Below are 23,071 nucleotides of genomic sequence, written 5' to 3'. Positions count from 1 at the left end.
TGTCATTGTCAATAGACTTTAAAGATCTCTTAAAAAAGCAGGATGTTAAATGGCCGTGACAAACATTAAAACAACTATCCCAGAGTTATACATGTGTATACCTGTCATCTGGGGTAAAATTTCTACTGACAGCTTCAATTTTGGATTCAAAGTTGCCTGTGCTTCAGACAACTTGAGGTGAAGGTGCTATGCTCTGGAAGACTGTTGAAGAACCTAAAAGGTGGTTCTGGTCAAAGACCTGTATAATGAATTTGAATGAAGATTATTTTTGTGAAACATGAGAGTGGAATAAAAATATTTCTAAATTAGTATTTTCTTTATTAAAATATTATGTGTAACTAAATGAAATATTCTAACTAGCATTAGGCTGTTTCATCTGCATCCTCAAAAGTTACTCAAATTAGCCCTTAAAAATTTTTTGAGTCTTCAGTGTGGTCATTTACTGCAGTCATGTACTGTGTGGTCATGTACCATGTGGTCATTTACTGTAGACTGTTGCCAGAACCCAGGTTCTTAACCACCAAGCTATACTCCCTGCATGTGAGATAAAAATCACTGGATAGAAACTAAGTTCCTTTTCGTTCTGATAATTTGGGGGGTTTATATAGTCTTGTTTTGTTCCTCTAGTGGTTACGGTAAAAGTATTATATATTCAATCCTCTTTAAGATTGAGTGAAGAGAAAAACTTTTTATTTTATGTTTTTGATAGCCCCAAAGACCCTGCACAGAAGCACAAGAACTCGCCTCTGTCGAGTGTAAGTAACCAAACGATAACCAAGGAGAATAACAGAAATGTCCATTTGGAACACCCAGAGCAGAATCCTGGTTCATCAGCAGGTGACACTTCAACAGCGCACCGGGCGGTTTTAGGAGAAAACTTGATAGCCACAGCCCTTTGTCTTTCTGGCTGTGGGTCTCAGTCTGATTTGAAGGACGTGGCCAGCACAGCAGGAGAGGAGGGGGACACATGCCTCCGGGAGAGCCTCCATCCGGTCACTCGGTCTTTTAAGGCAGGGTGCCATACAAAGCAGCTTGCCTCCGGGAATTGTTCTGAAGAGAAATCCCCACAAGCCTCCATCCTAAAGGAAGGGAGCAGGGACACAGGCTTGGATTTCCCACCTGTAGTGCCTCCAGCAAATGGGGTTGAAGGAGTCAGAGTGGATCAGGATGATGATCAGGATAGCTCTTCCCTGAAGCTTTCTCAGAACATTGCTGTACAGGTCAAGTATCAAGTTTCTACTATTAAAATGGAATTTGGGCTTTTTATTTTATGTTTTTTTGAGAGTAGGAGACGTTTCTTCTTAGTTGGTGGAGAACTATTCTGTCTTGTTTTTTTTACTGGCGACTATCATGCTACTTGCATACAGTGCTATGCAGTGACTTCATTCTGGTGTTCAATAAAGAATACAGCCAGGAGCTAGTGACTAATTGTGGACTAGGAACTTGATGACCTCCGTATAATCTCTTTCACTGAGTGATTGATGAGTGTAGGTCATCAGCATTCACATTTCCCATCTTTGTCCTTGCAGGAGGAATCCTTGTTAATTCTCTGACCTTCATCTTAAGAACTGCAGTGTATCCTGCCTTCTAGTGACTGGTGTGCTTTGTCATAGGAGGAAGGATGGGCACAATAGGTTATAGGGGGCAAAATTCTTTTCTCAGTCTTGAGACTGTCTCTCCATCAGTTGTTGGGTCATTTTTAGGTTATTTTGTGGGATAAATGCTTAATGCAATATGGATGTCAGTGTCTGTCTGCTAGACCTACAGTGCTTGGCTTGCTATGAAACCATTAAGGGCAAAGACCAAAAAGTTAGTTTCTTAGTTACTTGTGGCAGGTTTCCAGGTGAAAGTACTAGAGTAATTCTGCCTTTTAAAATATTTCTGAACAGTTCTGAATATAATTGTTTCTTTCTTTATAGACTGACTTTAAGACAGCTGACTCAGAGGTGAACACAGATCAAGATATTGAAAAGAATCTGGTAAGTATTTGAAGTGTCGTTGTTGATATATGAGAACATTAGTGCAGGTCTGGAGTCATATCATCTCAATTGGAAAAGTTGCAGGAATTTCCTTTATAAAATCCCTGACATGGGCCGGCCCCGTGGCTTAGCGGTTAAGTGCTCGCGCTCCCCTGCTGGTGGCCCAGGTTCAGATCCCGGGCGCGCACTGACGCACCACTTTTCTGGCCATGCTGAGGCCGCATCCCACATACAGCAACTAGAAGGATGTGCAGCTATGACATACAACTATCTACTGGGGCTTTGGGGGAAAAAATAAAATAAATAAAAATTATAAAATCCCTGACAGATGGTCAGCTAACTTCTACTTGATCACTTCCAGGGATGGGAAGCTCACTACTCACAAAGCAGCCTATTACATTTTTAAAATAGCTCTTATTGTTAGATCTTATTCTGAGATGAGGACAGAACCTCTAAAACTCTTGAGCCATGTAGATTAAATCTAAATCCTGTTTTACTTGTTAGCCCTCCATGTATTTGAAGTTTTTTTAGTGCCTCTTCCCCTTACCCCTCAAGTCTGAACCTTTCCAGGTGAAACATCCCTAGATGTTTTAAAATTCTTCTTTTCTTCTCTTGATTTGTTTTTCAGTTTTTCAGTCATCATCCTGGTTACTTTTTCATCTAGACATGTTCCGTCTTATTAATGTTTCTTTTAAAATGTGATTCTGAGAACTAAAGATAGTAATCCAGATACAGTATAATTAATTCACAATACAATGGGACTCTCGTTCTCTCTCATTCTAGACACTGTTTCTTAAGCTTACATTGGCTTATTTGGGCAGTCTCGTCACACCGTTGAGCTTTCAGCCAAACTCCATCAAGTCTTTTTCTTATGTATTATTTAGTTGTATCTTCCCATTTTATTCCTAGGTAATTGGTTTTTAAAACTTAAAGAACTGCACATTTATTTTTGTCAAAATGATCCCCTTGATCTATTTCTGGCATTTTGTGGCAAAAACTTCTGTCTCTTAAGTGTGTGTATATCTAAATATCTATTTTTCAAGAGGAGGGATAACACTGGGAAAGACACCCTAGGATCAGGAAGAGGTCTTTAGGGTAAAATGTGTTAATTGAGTGGAAAAAGGAGGATAAGTGCTTGTAGCAACCATTATGCTAAGAAAGTGGATATTTGGTTCAAGTTGAAGAAATTGAGGGACAGAAGGAAACAAGTAAGTTATTGGAGTACATTAATCAGATGAGACCAATAAAAATTTTTAAATAGAGAGTAGCAACTCAGGAGTTATTTATAACAGGCAAGTAAAAAGATCCTTGAGATGAGAGACCTAATGGAGATGTGCGGGTGAAAACCAGGCCAGGAGAAAACCTCCATGGAACGGGGAGGAGTCACCTTTCTTGAGCACTTTCTCTAAACACTTTACATAGAGTATTTATTTTGTCCCCACCATTGTAAGGTGGAGTTCGGATGACTATATGGCAATTGAAGGGGCCAACTTAAGCTTTAGTATCAGTCAGGAAGCAGATGTGGAAACTGGCAAGCCATTGTGCTGAAAGAATCCCGGGATTGTGTTTTGTTTGGCTGCGTTCTTTTGGGTGGTGGTGTGGCCCACATGCTTTTCAAAAGGCGGTGGAACTAGGCAGATATTAAGCTAAGTGGCAATACAAGAAACTTGGCTCCTGTTTTATTTGCTACCCTTTTCATGCATTTACGGTAATTACCCACTGCCTCGATTTGAAATTATGACTCCTGGTTCTCAGAACCAGTTAGCCACTGAGGAAACAAAGTAACAATGTGTAACAGCCTTTTGGCTTGTTAATATGAGATGAATTGGATCAAGTAATTTACTGTATGCCTTTAAGTTATTCATTTGTATATGCTAATAGTATGTACTTTGAGACTTCTTTCCATGAGACTAGAGTTTTTTTCCTCCATTCCTGTTTCTAAAGCTGCATCAAGGATAGAGAAGGTACCATAAAGATAAAGAAGTAAAGGGAGAGAGCTGTGGTTAAAAAAGAAAAGAATCTTCTGATCTACTAGTTTCATCTATTGGATTGGTTCTTAACCTTTCTTTAACTTTTCTTGGGTTAAGGTCCTGTTTCAGAATCTTTTGAAAACTTTGAATTCTCATCTCAGAAAAATTTATATACATACACACCAATTTCAGAGAGTTCAAAGATCTTTGAGGCCTATCCATATACCCCTTGTTCAGAATCCTTATAGAGATGTGATGCTGAGGAGTCATCTGTTTGGGAAGCCTTAGTCATATTTCATTATATGGACTAAGGACTAGCTTATCCCAAAGCTAAAGTCCTATCTTGAGAGTTTATTTTTTATCATAATGTGATAAATTTTCCCCCACTTATCCCCACTTTTCCCCCACTTATAATTATTTTTATTTGGAAATAATTATCTTTTAATGAACAAATTCAGTTTAATGCTCTCAGTTTAAATTTCACGGGGGCTGACTTATACCAAATGTGTTTTAAATTGAACCTCTTTAAATCTTAGTGTCGCTTTGAAAGGTAACCATTGCTTTTCTTGATGTGCTAATATGGGGGAGGCAGAACTGAACTGTGGTCCTCAGAACCCTTACTTTCACTCCCTACTTTATATGAGAGCTTGCCGATTTGCCTGATCTGAATGCCAGGTTCTCCAGACCACTTTAGTGCATGTATCAATTTTCAGTGCTAATGACCAGTAAGGAATCCTGTTTCTGGATACATTTTGAGTAGGTGATCTGTTGTTTGTGTTTGCCCATTCTTGTTTCTCTTTCTTAATGGGTAATAAAATGCCTCCTTCCTCTTATTCCCTAGAGCAGGGATTGGCAAATGTTTTCTGTAAAGGGTCAGATAGTAAAAACCTTAGATTTTTTGGGCTACGTGGGGCTCTACTGTAACCATTTCACTCTGCTGTTGTAGTGTGAAAGCAGCCTGTAAGCCATTGGGTATGGCTGTGTTCCTGTAAAACTTATTTATAAAAACAGGTGATGGCTGGATTTGGCACACAGGCCGCAGGTTGCTAGCCCACACCTTAGAGTGGTGTTGTACAATAGAACTTCCTGTAATGATGGAAGTGTTCTGTATCTGTGCTGTCTAATATGGTAGCCACTAGTCACATGTGGCTACTAAGCACTTGGAATGTGGCTAGGTGACAGAGGAGCCAGATTTTTAAGTTTTCTTATTTTAATTAACTTGAATTTACACAGCCACATATGGCTAGTAGCTATAGTATTGGACACGGCAGCCGTAGAACTCTGCACAATGCAGAGTTTTGAACAGGCGCGTGGTGAAAGATTCTTGCAATTAAATTAGGGAATTAAACTATTCTTCTGTTGTTACCAATAGGATAAAATGATGACAGAGAGAACCCTGTTGAAGGAGCGTTATCAGGAGGTCCTGGACAAGCAGAGGCAAGTGGAGAATCAGCTCCAAGTGCAATTAAAGCAACTTCAGCAAAGGAGAGAAGAAGAAATGAAGAATCACCAGGTATTCTGCTTATATTAAAATTGTCAGTAAATAAAGCTGCATTGCCTGATCAAACTTTACTTTTGTTTCTGAGTTAATAGAAATAGAAAAGCATTATTTAACTCTTTAATGGTTATTGTAGAATTTTAAGGATAAAAAGAACCTTTGAGGGCATCTTGTCCAAACTCTCACTCTTAGTTTAGTTCAGAGAGAAAAGGATTATTTATTTAATATATTTTGTTGACATGATTGACTGTCTACCTGGAAAATCATTTGATTAGACTCTTGTCTTACATTATATTAAAAAATACAATTCTAAATAGATTAAAAGTCAACATATCAAAACCGGAAAAAAATTTCAAATTAGGAAAGAACTTAGGAGAATATTTATAAAACCTCAAGTTGCAAGAAGTCATTGTAACCCAGGCAAAAAACCCAGAAGCTGTAAAAAAATTAATTAATTACATGTAACAAAAAGTTTTGATATGGTAAGTGATACAAAAACCAGTCAAAAGTTCAATATTAGACTGAGAGAAAATATTTATAGCACATCTGATGAAGGGTTTAATATCCATGACATTCTGAGATTCCTACAAATTCATGGTAAAAGTCAAACAGTCTAGAGAAAAACCAGAAAAGGTTATTGTATTAATTTTGTATTATTGCTATAACAAATTACCATGGATTTAGTGGATTAAAACAGCACAAATTTATTATCTTACAGTTCTGTAGGTCGGAAGTCCAACATGCCGCATTCCTTTCTGGGGGCTCCAGGGGAGAGTGTGTTTTTCTGCATTTCCAGCTTCTAGAGGCTGCTTGCATTCCTTAACTTGTGGCCCCCTTCTCCATCTTCAAAGCCAGCAACATTGCATCTCTCTAATTAAGCTCTAACTTAATTACAGCTTCCTCTGATCACAATTGGGAAGGGTTCTCCACTCTTAAAGACCTGTGTTGTTATTAGATGGGCCCATCCAGATAATCCAGGATTACCTCCCTATCTCAAGATCCTTACTTATAGTACATCTGCAAAGTCCCTTTTGCTGTGGAAGGTAACATACATTAGTCATAAACAGTTATTCAAAGAAGAGGAAAAGCAAATGAGTAATAAATATATGAAAATAAGCTCAGCCTCACTAGTGTTCATTCATTCATTCAGTAAGTTTTGAGTTCCTGATCTAGGCTCTGAAGATTTAGTGGTGAACAAAACATGACCTCTGCCTTCACTGAATGCTTATTCTAGTTGGAGGAGACAGGCAGTAAAAACAGTAAACAATGGGAGGTAGGGAAATGCTCATTAAAATTATTAGATACCAGGGGGGTGGGCACAAGGGGTGAAGGGACACATTTATGTGGTGACTGACAAATAATAATGTACAACTGGAATTTCACAATGTTATAAACTATTATGACATCAATAAAAATAAATAAATAAAATTATTAGATAACCATTTCTCCCTCTCCCCAAGAGATTGGTAGAAATGAAATAAGTTGTCAAGGGTGAGGAAAGGGTGCCAGCCCGGAGGTGCAGTGGTTAGGTGCGTGTGCTCTGCTTTAGCGGCCCGGTGTTTGCAGGTTCGGATCCCCGGTGCGCACCAATGCACTGCTTGGCAGGGCATGCTGTGGCAACTTCCCATATGAAGTAGAAGAGGATGGGCATGGATGTTAGCTCAGGGCCAATCTTCCTTAGCAGAAAAGAGGAGGATTGGCACTGGATGTTAGCTCAGGGCTGATCTTCTTCACAAAAAAAAAAAAGGGTGAGGAAAAATGAGCTCTTTTTAGACATTGGTAGGGGTGCAAATTGTTACCGCTTTTTTGGAAAAGTTACTGGGAATGGTCAGTTAAAATTTAAAATGTACATATACAGCCATGTGCCACATAATGACGTTTTGGTCAACGATGAACCGCATATACAATGGTGGTCCCATAAGATTAGTACCATATAGCGTGGGTCTGTAGTAGGCTATACCGTTCAGGTTTGTGTAAGTACGCTCTATGATGTTCGCACAACGACGAAATCACCCAATGACGCATTTCTCAGAACGTATCCCCATCGTTAAGTGACACATGACTGTACTTTGACCTAGCAGTCTCATTATTAGGAGTCTATTCTATAGAAATAGAAGTTTTTGCATGAAAGTGTAGACATATGGAGTGTTTACTACAATATTGTTTGTAATTACAAAAAAACTAGTATCAGCCTGATGGACTTTTAACAGAGAATGGTTGGATAAATTGGATCTATACATATTATGCAGCTATTTTTGAGTTTGATCTATATTTATTGACAGTATGTTCATGTCAAGTGGAAAAAGCAAGATGCAGAATAATGTATATAAAATGACCTCATAAAACAAAAAAGCAAAGAAATACATACGTAAATATACATGTATTTGTGTGAGAATGGAGAAAGATGTGAAAGCATAGTACAAAACAGTTAACACATTTCTTACTTTATGGGTGGAATTGGTGTGAATTAGGCGATGACTTAACTTTATCACTTTTTTTCTTTTAGAAAGATTGGCCCCGTGCTAACATCTGTTGCCAACTTCTGCTTCTTTTCTTTTCCTCCCCAAAGCCCCAGTACATAGTTGTATATCATAGTTGTAGAGTTGTAGCTCTTCTATGTGAGATGCCACCCCAGCATGGCTTGATGAGCAGTGAGTAGGTCCACGCCCAGGATCCGAACTGGCGAAGTCTGGGCTGCCAAAGTGGAATGTGTGAACTTAACCGCTACATCACCGGGCCGGCCCCAACTTGATCACTTTTTTATTGTTTGACTTCTTATTACAAATACGTATATTTTTTGTTAAATAATAAAAAAAGAAAGAAAATAACCTTGCACATCATAAAGTGGAACCATAACAAAACAAAACAAGACCATATTTGTTGGGAGTAACAAACTCCCACCTTGTGCAAGAATGCCTTTCTCAGCATTCTTGACAGGTGTTCCTTCAGCCTTTATTTGAACAAAAGAAATGGAGAGTTTATTGCTTCACAAGGGAGTAAATTCCATTTTTGAACAGTTGTGGTTGTTAGAAATTCTTTCTCCTGTTGAATTGAAATCTGCTTCATTGTAATTTTCTCTCTTACATCTAAATACTGGCTTTTGGAACTACTCGTCAGTCAGATAATTTCAGTTCAATTTGAATTCACTAAAGTTATCGTGTTAATTTGTGATAGTTGAAAATGACCTTCAGACCAAAAGATCTAATTCATTTCCTTCTTTATTTGTGCGTGACTTGAATTGTGTGGGACTCAGGAGATATTAAAGGCTATCCAGGATGTAACAATAAAGCGAGAAGAAACAAAGAAGAAGATAGAGAAAGAAAAGAAGGAGTTTTTGCAGAAGGAGCAGGATCTGAAAGCTGAGATTGAGAAGCTTTGTGAGAAGGGCAGAAGGTAAATGATGCTGTTAAGAACAAAAACCCTGTGTATGTTTGTGCATAAGGGCCGGTCCTGTTTGTGTTTCTGGTTTCTTTTCTTTTGGTCTAATTTTTTATTTGAAAAACAAGCACACAAATAAAAATCCTCCAGTGATTTTAGCTTTTTCAGCACCCGGTATTAGATTTAATTAAAAGAGTTTTAGAGATTCATTAATACCTTAAAATAATAGCAGCTAAGTGTTGGGTCCCAAGTATGATCAAGATTTTGATCTAACAGCTATTTTGCTTGCTTTATCTGATGTTTTATCAGTTCAGGCTATGAGAATACTTTGATTATATTTATTCTATTCAGCACCAAAGCGAATTCAAACAGGAACATTGTAAGCTGTTTGGAAAGAATAATTTAGTGGATCTGTGTCCTCTTCTGGGTACTGCAGCAGGACCCAGGTGGGCACAGAATTTGGTCAGATTTTCAAGTTTCCAAATTTCTTAATATGACCTATTTGGAAATCAGAATAGCTGTGACTACTGTGATAATTTTATTTAAGTTCTACTAAAATTCATTTTTATTCATCAGGAAAATCTTGGCTTGCTGTTGTGTCAGAGAACTAAGTGAAAAGTAGCAAGCTCATTTGCTGAATTGTTTTGCAAGTATGACAGATGATAACTGTGAAAGGTCAACGTAAGAAAGAATGTTTGAGGAAGGGCCTAAAGACCAGTCACTTGTTTTGTTGAGAATCTCATGATAATGATTAGAAGATGAGTCAGTTGTCCACCGTGATCCATATGCCCGCAGTTAAGAAGAGTGTAGTAGGAGCAGAACACTGTACCAGGCATTGTTAGCAATCAAGACAGCTACACCACCACTCAACAATGGCCTCTGCCATCATCTTCACAATCGGTGTGGGGAAGAGGAAGCATAGACATGTGTGTGTAAGCAACTTAGCAGCAGATATCTTAAAGAGCAGAAGTTGAGCAGGTGAGTCTGTAATGTTATTCTAAGCTCCATGAAAGATTTCCTTTTGATGTGCGCTCTTTACACTCTATGTATCTCTATCTTCTTTACCATCTGGTTGGATAGCTACGAATGGTGATTGATACTAACAATTTGCTCCTTGTATTCTTGAAGATCCGATTGGTTTTTTTTATGTATGTCATGAGTGTCAGAATGATGCTTTCTGTCATTCTTTCTGTTAACTGTGGGATTCTGTTAAATTTTTCCAGAAGTGGGAGGAAGAAGTCCACTGTGTGTATCTTTGTTCTAGCAGTGGTATAGGTTTTGTTTAGCTTCCGTTATTCATAGGAACTGTGGACATGAAGATTTTGGTCATTGTATTAATATGCTTGGGCTGCTATAACAATATCACAGGTTTAACAGAATATCAGGGGCTTAAACAACAGAAATTTATTTTCTCATCGTTCTAGAGGCTAGAAGTCCAAGATCAAGACACATGCAGGGTTGGTTTCTGGTGAGGCCTCTTCCTGGCATGCAGACATAATTGCCTTCTTGCTGCCTCACATGGCCTTTCCTCTGCATGCACACTCCTGGGTGTCTCTCCTCTTCCTGTAAGGACACCTATTGGATTAGAGTCCCATCTTTATGACCTCATTTAACTTCAATGAACCCCCTTATAGGCCCTATCTCCGAAATATAGTCACACTGAGGGTTAGGGTTTCAACATACGAGTTTTGAGGGGACACAGTTCAGTCCATAACAGTCATATTTCTGGTTCATAGCTCTTTCATTCCTTCATTCACCAACACGTATTGAATATCTATGATAAGCCAGACAATAGGGGTCTGGAAAATAAAAATTCCGCAAGGAGCTTATTGTTTAATAGGGGAGGTAGATAAATAAACACATAATTACAAAATAGCATAGTGATACCGTGATAGTGGTGGTATGAAAACATATAGAAGAGGCATGTATCCCAGACTGGGTAGGGGGAGTCAGAGAGGGCTTTGCAGAGGAAATGATTCCAGAATTGAGTCCTAAAAGATAAGGGGGAACGTGACCACCAAGCACAATGCATGATCCTTGGTTTGCTCTTGGGTTAAACAAACTATAAAGGATATTTTGGAATAATTGGGAAAATTCGAATATGGAATACATATTAGGAAATATTGTATCAACGTTAAATATTTTGGATGTGATTATGGTATTGTGTGATTATGTAGAAGGTTGTTTTTGTTCTTAAGAGAGAGTTGCTGAAGTTTTAGGGGTTAAGTGTCATGATGTCTGTAACTTTCGGATGGTTCAGAGAGAGGTAGATGTGATGAAAAAGTGTAACAACTGGTGGATCTAGATGAAGGGCATATGTTCATTGTACATTCTATTAACTTTTCTCTTGGTTTTAAACTTGCAAAGAAAAAGTTGCAGGAGTCAGAATAGATATAGGGAGGAATTAGCCAGGCAAAGAATAGGGAGAAAGCCATTGCAGGCAGGCTACAGAGGAGAGAGAATAGCAACTGAGCTGTGAGGTGGAGAGGAATGAGGCTAGTGACGTAGTCAGAAGCCAGATCACAAAAGGCTCATTTACTGCGTTAAGGAGTTTGGGTTTATTCTTTGATAGTGAGAGATACTGAAGGATTTTAAGGGAGGGCAGTATCAAAGGGTGAGATCTGCATTAGATAGATGACTTAGGCAGTTGGAAAATGGATTGGAGTAGTGTAGAGGACCAGTTAGGATACTTACCTGTCAGAGCCTGCGTTAGAATAATGGTGAGCAAAACTAAAGTGGCATCCATGGGGAGAAATGAACGTGTGTGTAAGATATTAGAGGCAGCACTGGTAGGTGGGCAGGGCAGAGTTAGAGTAACTCCCATATTTCTGGCTTGGGAAATAATGGGGTTCTTTTATAAGATGTCTTATCCATTTTACTCCTCTTACAAGTTTCAACTTCAATTCTACCTCCTTTGTGAAATCTTCCTCAGCCATTTCTTCCTGAACTAATTTCTCCCTCAGGATACTTGTACAGCATTCTTTCCATTTAGCACTTATTTTTATATTATACTCTACATTTTTTTCCAGCTGTGTATGTCTTGGCTGACCATTTATGTTGTAAGCCTCTTGAGGAAAAGACGAGACTCGCTCTCTCTGTATATGTATTTTCTAAAAATTTTCTATTCTTTTGTGTTCTTTTACAACACTAACACTTAGTTCAGTGCTATGTATCTGGTAATTATTTGACAAGTATTTGTTGAATCACTGGGTAGAAAATTAAGAGAATTTCACATTGATATTATATGCAGATGAATTTACTTAATAGAAATCTGCTAAGTGCTTTCTACAGTCCTCCCTTGGTATCCGTGGGGGATTGGTTTTAGTACCCTTGTGGATACCAAAATACACAGATGCTCAAGTCCCTGATATAAAATGGCATAGTATTTGTGTATATATAACCTATGCACATCCTCTCGTGTACTTTAAATCATCTCTAGATTACTTATAATACCTAATACTATGTAAATACTATGTAAATAGTTGTTATGCTGTATTGTTTAGGGAATGATGACAAGACAGAGTCTGTACACATTCAGTACAGACACAACCATCGTAGGCCTTTTGGTCTGTGGGGTTGGTTGAACCTGCAGAAGCAGAACCGTGGATACAGAGGGCTGACTGTACTATTCGGAGGTAGTCACTATGTGTTTTAAAGAGGACATCCTGAATTGACGCCACAAAAGACCAAATATTCAGTTTAGTCATGTATTTGATTTTTTTCCCCTTGGACACCTGGCTGCTTTGTCATGGACATTGTCTTGCTTTTGTGAGGATACTTTCTACTTCCCAGCTTGCATCCTTCAAGATTATTGCTGGCATTAGAAAGATGAGGCTTCCATGCTGGTTTTTGCAGCCATATGACCTCCCTATTCTTCTTATGCCTGGGCTGCTGAGTGCTACTGGGGAAAATCTACAGCTGTGTGTCTTGGGGCCAGAATAAATTTATGACTTCCAACATCACCTGGATCCTCAGGGCTCCCCCTCCCTCTGAGGGTTGTCCTAAGCTTTTACTTCTCTTTCTAAACTTTCTGTCTCCACCATTTCTCTCCTTAGTCTTAGCAGATGATCTCGCCTCTTATTTTGCTGAAAAAATAGAGGACATCAAGTAAAACTTCCTTCAGTTTCCTAACCATCAGCAGATGCATCCATCCTTTCTTCCTATCCTTGTATCTGAGTCTAAACTTTCTCGTCTGTGTGAATCCCATTCCCTCTTGCTTCTACCACTGCTCCATAAGTGGCACCACTCTGTCCTACAGTGCCTAAGCCGAATAACTGGGAGTCATTCTAAATTCCTCTCTCTTAGCCCCTCTCCACCACATCTACTTTTACCAAATTCTGTAGATTCTTATTTATCCCTTTCTCTCCATTCACTCTGCCACTGTCTTAGTTTAGGTTCTCATCAGTTCTCCCAGATTTCTGAGGTAGGCTACTAAACTTTCTTTGCCTCCGGTTTGCCTCCCTTCCCATTTGTCTAGTACACTGCTACCATAGAAATCTTTCTCAGCTACAAATCTGATAATATCATTTCTCTGCTTAAAATCCTTCATAGTTCTATGTAGTTTTTAGGGTAAAGTTTAAACTCTTTAGCTTAGTATAAGGGGCCCTCAATTATGTAGTCCCTGCTTATGTCCCTAGCTGTATCTTTACCCCTCCCCCAAGCCACCATGCTGGTTTATACCTAACTACTGCATGTAATATCCTGAACTCACTGAAAACTCAGCATGTATCATCTACTTTAGAAAGCCTTCCCAGATACTCCCCTTCTTCCCCCCTTCACACACCCTGACCATTTAATTTAGATGACCCTCCTGCGTACTCACCTAGCATAGTGTGTATACCTCTATTGTAATACTTACTTCTGATGGTCTTTTTTTTTTTTTACTTGACTGCTTCCCGCATTATATAGTTAGCTTCTTGAGGGCAAATATTTTGATTATCTATCGCTATGTAAAATAAAACACTGTCGGGCCGGCCCTGTGGCTTAGCGGTTAAGTGCACACGCTCTGCTGCTGGCGGCCTGGGTTCAGATCCTGGGCGCGCACCGAGGCACTGCTTCTCTGGCCATGCTGAGGCCGCGTCCCCCATACAGCAACTAGAAGGATGTGCAGCTATGACATACAACTATCTACTGGGGCTTTGGGGGGAAAATAAATAAATAAATAAAATCTTTAAAAAAAAAAAAAAGCACTGTAAAACTTAGTGTCTTAAAACAGCAATAATTTATTATTTCTCACAGTTCTTTGGGTTGACTGAGTCTCAGATGGACAGCTCTGCTAGTCTCCTTTGGAATCATTTCTGTAGCTGCAGTCAGATGGCGGCCTGGGCTGGAACATCCAGTGGCTTCATTCATATTTCTGGCACCCTGGCAAGGACACCTGGAAGGCTGGGCCCAGTTGGCCTTGGATGTCTAGGCCTGTGTCATGCTCTCTCCATGTTGTCTCAGGGCTTTTTCCTCTCCAGGTGGTCTTTTCAGCAGAGGAGCCAGATTTCTTACTTGGTGGCTCAGAGCTCCTAAGAGTGCAAAAGTGAAAGTTTCCAGGCTTTCTTAAGGCATAGACATGGAACTGGCACAGTGCTACTATGGCATTCCGTTGGTTAAAATGAGTCACAGGGCCAGCCCAGCTTTAGTGTTGGAGAGGACTATGAAGAATGTGAACAGCAGGAGGCGTGGTTCATTGGGAGGGATCCATCTTTGGAGATTTGCCTCCACAGCAGGTGTCACACATCTTGTTTAACTTTTTCTGCTCAGTATGTAATATAGTATCTTTTAGATATGGGAAATCATAGAAGTTACATTAATAGGGGATGCATAATTAGAGATGTTTTAGACATATGCAGGATGAATTATGGGCAGAGATAGAGGCTGGGACATCAGCAGTAAGCTCTTACAATAAAGTGAGTTTATAAGAATCATTATAAGACTAACTGGTGGAATGATTCAGGAGGAATTGGTGTCTGATGATTTTAAGGATTAAGACAGAGAGAGAAGTCAAAAATAACTTCACTGTTCTGACTCTGGGTAACTATGTTCCACCATGGACAGTAATTGGGAAGTGGAATTCCAGTTCTAAATTTTGAGGGTAAAATAGTAAATTTGATGATTATGGGATGTGCAACTTAAAATACTGAGTAGGCAGTCGGAAATGGGAGACTGGAATATAAAAGAGATGCTATGTCTTGATTTGGAGTTGATTGCAAATGGATGATAGTTAAAACGACGGAAGTAAGTTTTCTGTGGGAAAAAATATAGAATAAGGCTCAGTTCTGAAGCCTGAGGTACAGCTACAGTTTGAAAGGAGAAAGAGGAAGAGAAAGCAAAAAGAATAATCAGAGTAAAAGAGAAACAGTTTCGAATAGTAGTATAGGGTTTCAAAAGGGAGAAGATAGTTAACAGTGTCAGAAACTACAGAGAAGTGAATGAGAACCAGGTCTGAATAAAGGCCATTGGTAATTGTTGAGTGTAACCAACAGGGATTTTTAGGCAGGGGAATTAAATTATTGGATTTATGTTTCCCCCAATATTTTATTATGAAAATTTTCAAAATTCAGAGAAGCTGCAAGTATTGTACATTAACACTCACCATCTAGATTCAGCAATTAGCATTCTGCTAAATTTGTTTTAGCAATCTCTCTCCATCTATCCATCCCTCTATCCACTCGTCAATCCATCTTATTTTTTTATTCATATTAGAGTAAGTTGTAGTCATTACTAACTTCACCTCTAAACTCATTAACATGTATATAGTTAATTAGACTTTAATAGTATTTGCGTTTCCTTTTTTGTGGTAATAAAATGTATATGCAGTTAAATACGTAAATCTTAAGTGTAGAGTCAGTGAGTTTTGACAGTGTATATACCTGTGTAATTTGAACCCCATCAAGATATGGAGAATACTACCATTAAACAACATAGTCTCCTCGCGCACCTTTCCAGTCAGTCCTTGTCCTCACACTCCCAGAGGCAACCACTGTTCTGATTTTTTCACAATAGACTAATTCTGCATGTTCTAGAATGTCAACATGAATGAAATCATACAATATGTACTCTTTTCTGTAAGACTTCTTTCATTCAGCATAATGCTTTTGATAATCATGAATGTTGTCTCTTTTTATTGTTGAGTAGTATTCCTTTTGTTAATATACCACAGTTTGTTTATCCATTTTCCTGTTGATGGGCATGTAGTGGTTTCCAGATTTTGACTATTAGGAGTAAAGTTGCCATGAGTATTCAGGTGCAAGTCTTTGTGTGAACATAGACTTTTATTTCTCTTGGGTAAATTCCTAGGAGTAGACTTGCTGGATTGTAGGGTAGGTATATATTTAGTTTTATAAGAAATGGCTGGGCAGGGCCGGCCCCGTGGCTTGGCGGTTAAGTGTGCGCGCTCCGCTGCTGGCGGCCCGGGTTCGGATCCCGGGGGCGCACCGACGCACCGCTTCTCTGGCCATGCTGAGGCCGCGTCCCACATACAGCAACTAGAAGGATGTGCAGCTATGACATACAACTATCTACTGGGGCTTTGGGGGGAAAAATAAATAAATAAAATTATGGAAAAAAAAAAAGAAATGGCTGGGCATATTTCCAAAGTGGATATACTACTTTACACACTACCAACAATGTATGAGTTTTGGTTGCTTCGTATCCTTGCCATTCAAGTGGTCGTGCAGTGGTATTTCATTGTGGTTTTAATTTGCGTTTCCCTAATGACTAATGATGTTGATCACTTTTTCCATGTGCTTATTGGCCATTCATATATCCTTTTTTGTGAAGTGTCCAGTCAAATTTTTGGCCTCCCTCCTTTTTTGGGGATTGAGTTTTGGCTTTCTATTATTATGTAGTAGAAGTTTTTTACGTATTCCAAATAAAAGTTCTTTGTCAGTTATATGTTGTGTGAAATTTTTCTCACTCTCTCTTAGCTATTCATTTTTTAATTGCATGTTCTGATAAACAGAAATTTTAATTTCAATGATGTCTAATTTATCAAATTTCCTTTTGTAGTTATTGCATTCTCTGTCCTAAGAAATCTTTGCCTACCCTGAAGTAGCAAAGATGTTCTCCTCTGTTTTCTTATGGAAGGTTTTTCATTTTAGCTTTTATATTTATGTCTGTGATCTGCTCAAATTAATTTTTGTGTATGGTTAGAAGTAGGGGTTGAGGTTTGTGTTTTTTCCCGTGTGGATATCCACTTGTTTCAGCACCATTTGTTGAAAAGGCTTTCCTTTCCCCATTGGGTTGCTCGACACCTTTGCCAAAAACCAAATGACAGTATGAGTCGTTTGTATAAATAGTGGGTCTATTTCTGAATACTATTCTATTGCATTGATGTATTTATCTCTCTTTATGCTGGATCACCCTGTTGTGATTATTATAGCTTTATAGTAAGTCATGAAGTCAGATAATGCATGGTCTTCTACTTTTATTTTCAAGATTGCTTTGGATATTGTAGGTCCTTTGCATTTTCATATATATTTGAAAAGCTGCCTGCCAGTTTCTGCAAAAACAAAAACAAAACTGGTAAGAACACAGTTGCCTTGAATCTATAGATCAGCTTGAGAGAAACTGACATCTTAATAATACTGAATCCTCCAATCCGTAATAAAGATATGTCTTTCTGTTTATTTAGGTCTTTAATTTATCTTAGCAACATTTTATAATTTTCAGTATACAGGTCTTACACATCTTTCTTTAAATTTCTAGAGAAATTTATTCCTAAGTATTTTATGTTCTTTGACACTATTATAAATAGAGTTAAAAATTTTTAAAATTTTCCAATTGTTTACTGCTAGTATGTAAAAATACTATTTATTTTTGTATATTAACCTTGTACCTGCTACTTTGCTAAATTTGCATATTAGTGTATTATTTGTTTTATCGATTCCTTAAGTTTTTCTACATAAACAATCATGGTATCTGTGAATATACGGTTTTATTTCTTCCTTAAGCCTTTTATTTCTTGTAAATATTATTGCACTGGCTAGAACCTCCAGTACAATGTTGAATTGAAGTGGTAGAATGGACATCTTTGTCTTCTTCCTGCTCTTAGGGGAAAGTGTTTGGTATTTTACCATTGTTTAATGATAGCTCTAAGTTTTTTTGTAGATGCCCTTTATCAAATTGAGGAAGTTCTCTTCTATTTTTAATTTTTTTAGAGTTCTTTACGTGAATGGAAGCTTAGTTTTGTCAAATGGTTTTTCTGCATCTATTAAAATTATCAAATGTTTTTTCTCCTTTATTCTGTTAAGATGGTGAATTACATTGATTTATTTTCAAATCTTAAACCAATTCTTCGTTCTTGGAATAAACCCAACTTGGACAAGTTATATCATTGTTTTTATATATTGCTGGATTTGACTTGCTAATATTTTTTAAGGATTTTTGTGTCTATGTTTATCAAGGAACATTGTTCTATATTTTTTTAATTTTAAAATATTTAGTTATATCAGTTGCTGAAGGGGTGATTTTAAAATCTCTATGATTATAGATTTTTCTCCTTTTCTTTTTAATTCTGTCAATTTTTACTTCTTATATTTTGAAGCTGTGTTGTTAGATATATATATACATTTATGATTGTATTCTTGATTAATTGGCCATTTTATCATTTTGAAATGTCTTTCTTTATCTTGGTCATACTTTTTTTTTTTTGGTATAATTTTATTTATTTATTTATTTTTCCCCCAAAGCCCCAGTAGATAGTTGTATGTCATAGTTGCACATCCTTCTAGTTGCTGTATGTGGGACGCAGCCTCAGCATGGCCGGAGAAGCGGTGCGTCAGTGCACGCCTGGGACCCGAACCTGGGTCGCCAGCAGCGGAGCGTGTGCACTTAACCACTAAGCCACGGGGCTGGCCCTCTTGGTCATACTTTTTATGTTAAAGTTTACTTTATGTGATATTAATATAGACACTGCCGTCTTCTTATGCTTACTCTTTACATGATATATGTTTTTCCATCTTTTACCCACAGCCTATCTACATTTTTATGTCTTGTAGACAGCATATAATTGGGTCTTTCTTTCTGATCTCTTCTGATAAACTACTTTTTTTGTGTGTGTGTGTGTGTGAGGAAGATCAGCCCTGAGCTAACATCCATGCCAATCCTCCTCTTTTTTTGCTGAGGAAGACTGGCCCTGAGCTAACATCCGTGCCGATCTTCGACCACTTTATGTGGGACGCCGGCACAGCATGCCTGACAAGCAGTGCATCAGTGCGCGCCTGGGATCCTAAGCTGGGCCACCAGCAGTGGAGCAGGTGCACTTAACCGCTACGCCACGGGGCCGGCCCAAGCTACTTTTTAATTAGAGGCTCTTAGTGTATTTATATTTAATGTAATTATAGGCATACCTCAGAGATATTGTATGTTCAGTTCCAGACCACGGCAATAAAAGGAGTATCACAATAAAGAGAGTCACATGAATTTTTTGGTTTCCCATCGCATATAAAAGTTAGATTTACGTTATACTATAGTCTATTAAGTGTGCAATAGCATTATATCTAAAAAAACAATGTACATACCTTAATTTAAAAATACTTTATTGCTAAAAAATGCTGCCCATCATCTGAGCCTTTAGCAAGTCATAATCTTTTTGCTGATGGAGAGTCTTATAAAAAACTCAGTATCTGCAAAGAGCAATGAAGTGAAGTGCAATAAAACGAAATGTGTGTATTGATGTGATTGGATTTAGGTCTTCTCTTTTACTGTGTAAATAGAATATTAATTCATTGAATATTCTTTATAATTCCAGTTTAATTTGGCCTTTTACCCCCAAAATACACATCTGTTACTTTAATTCACTAGGAATATGCATCATAAAGACAAACTATGTGCCTGCTTATTATGCTGTATTAGAAAGACTTGTAATTTTCTTGGATAAAGTGTTTGGGAAATTTTTAGTCTTAACTGTAGAAACTTAGAATAATCCCTTAGATTTTTAAAAAATTAAATCTTTTAGATGTAAGTTACATGTAATAAAATGCACATATTTTAAGTTATGTTTTGATGAGTGTTGACAAATTAATCATGCGCGTGAACACGAACACAGAGTATAGCACATACCCATTACCCTAAAATGTTCCCCGTATTCCTTCTCAGTGACTGTCTTTCCTTCCCTTCATTCCCAGGTAAACACTGATCTGCTTCCTGTCACCGTAGATTACACTTATCTTTTCTAGACATTTGTGTCTAGCTTCTTTCACTCAGCATATTTTTGAGATTTATCTATGATGTTGTGATAGATGTGAATTGTATTAATAGTTCATTCCTTTTTTTTTTTTTTGGTAAGGCTTTATTTTTTTAGAGCAGTTTTAGGTTTACAACAAAATTGAGAGGGAGTTTCAGAGATTTTCCATATACCCTCTGCCCCCACACATGCGTAGCCTCCCCATTATCAACATCACTCACCAGAATGGTACATTTTTTACCAAGCGTGAACCTACGTTGACACATCATAATTACCCAAAGTCCATAGTTTACCTTAGGTTTCACTCTTGGTGTTATGCGTTTTGTAGATTTGGACAAATGTATAAAATGACATACATCCATCCTTATAATATCATACAGAGTATTTTTCGCTTCCTGTCCTCTATGTTCTGCCTATTCATACCCTCCCACCCCTGCCCAGCTACCACTGATCTTTTTATTGTCTCCATAGTTTTGCCTTTTCCAGAATGTCATATAGTTGGAATCATACAATATGTAGCCTTTCAGTTTGGCTTCTTTCACTTATTAATGTGCGTTTGAGGTTTCTCCATGTCTTTTCATGACTTGATGTAGCTCCTTTCTTTTTAGCATTGAATAATATTCCATTGTTTGGATGTACCAGGTTTTCTATCCATTCATCTACTGACGGATATCTTGGTTGCTTCCAAGTTTTGGCAATTATGAATAAAGCTGCTATAAACATCCATTTGTGCATTTTTGTGTGGACATAAGTGTTCACCCCCTTGGGTAAATACCAAGGAGTGTGATTACTGGATCATATGGTAAGAGTATGTTTAGTTTTGTAAGAAAGTACCAAACTGTCTTCCACTGTTCCACATACCACTGTTCATTCCCAGCAGAAATGAGTGAGAGTTCCTGTTGTTGGCGAGTTCCATCCTCGCCAGCATTTGGTGTTATCAGTGTTCCAGATTTTGGCCATTTTAATAGGTGTGTAGTGGTATCTCGTTGTTTTAATATGCATTTCCTTGATGAGAAATGATGTGGAGCATCTTTTTATATCCTTATTTTCTATCTGTATGTCTTCTTTTTTTTTTTTTTTTTTTTTTGTGAGTAAGATCAGCCCTGAGCTAACATCCATGCTAATCCTCCTCTTTTTGCTGAGGAAGACCGGCTCTGAGCTAACATCTATTGCCAGTCCTCCTCCTGTTTTTTCCCTAAAGCCCCAGTAGATAGTTGTATGTCATTGTTGCACATCCTTCTAGTTGCTGTATGTGGGACGCAGCCTCAGCATGGCCGGAGAAGTGGTGCATCGGTGCGCGCCCGGGATCCGAACCCGGGCCGCCAGTAGTGGAGCACGCGCACTTAACCACTAAGCCATGGGGCCGGCCCTGTATGTCTTCTTTGTTGAGGTGTCTATTAAAGTCTTTGGTCCATTTTTTAATCTGGCTGTTTGTTTTAATAACTATTGAGTTTTAAGAGCTCTTTGTATGTTTTGGATAACAGTCCTTTATCAGATGTGTCTTTTGCAAATATTTTCTCCCAGTCTGTGGCTTGTCTCCTGATTCTCTTGATACTGTCTTGCAAAGCAGAAGTTTTTAATTTTAATGTAGTCTAGCTTATCACTTATTTCTTTCATGGATTGTGTCTTTGGTGTTATATCTAAAAAGATGTTACCATACCCAAATTCGTGTAAAAAGGTATTACCGTACCCAAATTCATCTAGTTTTTCTCCTGTTGTCTTCTAGGAGGTTTATAGTTTTGTGTTTTACATTTAGGTCTATGATCCATTTTTAGTTAATTTTTGTGAAGAGTGTAAGGTCTGTGTTTAGATTCATTTTTTGCATGTGAGTGTCCAGTTGTTCTAGTACCATTTGTTGAAGAGACTCTTTGCTTCATTTTATTGTCTTCACTCTTTTGTTAAAGATCAGTTGACTGTATTTATGGACGTCTATTTCTAGGGTCTCTGTTCTGTTCCATTGATCTATTTGTGTATTCTTTCGCCAATACCGCACTGTCTTGATTACTCTAGCTTTATGGTAAGTCTTGAAGTCAGATAGTGTCAGTCCTCCAACTTTGTTCTTGTCCTTCAATATTATGTTGGCTATTCTGGATCTTTTGTCTCTCCATATAAACTTTAGAATCAGTTCGTTGATATCCATAAAATAGCTTGCTGGGATTTTGGTTGAGATTGCATTGAATTTATAGATCAAGTTGGGAAGAACTGACATCTTGACAGTATTGAGCCTTCCTATCCATGAACATAGACTATCTCTCCATTTATTTAGTTCTTTGATTTTGCTCATCAGTTTTGTAGGTTTTTTTTTTGGTGCTAATGTAAATGATACTGTGTTTTTCATTTTAAATTCCACTTGTTCATTGTTGGTATATTGGAAAGCAGTTGACTTTTATATATTAACCTGGTATGCTGCAATCTTGCTGTAATTGCTTATTTGTTCAAGGAGTTTTTTTATTGATTCTTTCCAATTTTCTTCATAGACAATCATGTCATCTGCAAACAAAGACAGTTTTATGTCTTCCTTTCCAATCTGTATGCCTTTTATTTTCTTTTCATGCTGTATTGCATTAGTAAGGACTTCCAGTATGATGTTGAAAAGGAATGGTGAGAGGGGACATCCTTGCCTTATACCTGATCTTGGGGAAACTTCGTGTTTCTCACCATTAAATATGATACTAGCTGTTGGCTTTTTTGTAGAGTCTTTATAAAGTTGAGAAAGTTCCCCTCTATTCCTAGTTTACTGAGAGTTTCAATCACGAGTGGGTGTTGGATTTTGTCAAATGCTTTTTCTGCATCTATTGATATGATCATGTGATTTTTCTTTTTTGGTCTCTTGATGTGATAGATTACATTAATTGATTTTTGAATGTTGAACTAGCCTTGCATACCTGAGCTAAATCCCACTTGGTCGTGGTGTATAATTCTTTTTATACTTTTTTAGATTCAATTTGCTAATATTTTGTTGAGGATTTTTGCATCTATGTTAATGAAAGATATTGGTCTTCAGTTTTCTTTTCTTCTAATGTCTTTGTCTGGTTTTGGTATTAGGGTAACGTTGGCCTCATAGAATGAG

The 23,071-nt window shown here is 37.8% G+C and overlaps 1 protein-coding gene across 5 annotated transcripts in view; it reads left to right on the top strand.

The window, feature by feature from the left end:
* Positions 1 to 23,071, top strand: part of RNF214 (ring finger protein 214) — a 44,368-nt gene that overhangs the window by 3,565 nt on the left and 17,732 nt on the right. For 4 of the 5 annotated variants that reach the window (XM_058545161.1, XM_058545162.1, XM_058545160.1 and 1 more), the window contains exons 3-6: positions 710 to 1,220; positions 1,920 to 1,979; positions 5,322 to 5,462; positions 8,701 to 8,840. In XM_058545161.1, the coding sequence (XP_058401144.1) occupies positions 710 to 1,220; positions 1,920 to 1,979; positions 5,322 to 5,462; positions 8,701 to 8,840 (852 nt within the window). The remainder of the gene's footprint in view (positions 1 to 709; positions 1,221 to 1,919; positions 1,980 to 5,321; positions 5,463 to 8,700; positions 8,841 to 23,071) is intronic. The other variant, XM_058545165.1, reaches the window with a different exon arrangement.

The sequence above is a fragment of the Diceros bicornis genome, chromosome 7 (genome assembly GCF_020826845.1).
Source record: "Diceros bicornis minor isolate mBicDic1 chromosome 7, mDicBic1.mat.cur, whole genome shotgun sequence".
Classification (NCBI taxonomy): Eukaryota; Metazoa; Chordata; class Mammalia; order Perissodactyla; family Rhinocerotidae; genus Diceros; species Diceros bicornis.
The sequence above is the reverse complement of the archived record's forward strand: the minus strand, read 5'-3'. Positions and strand labels throughout refer to the sequence as shown.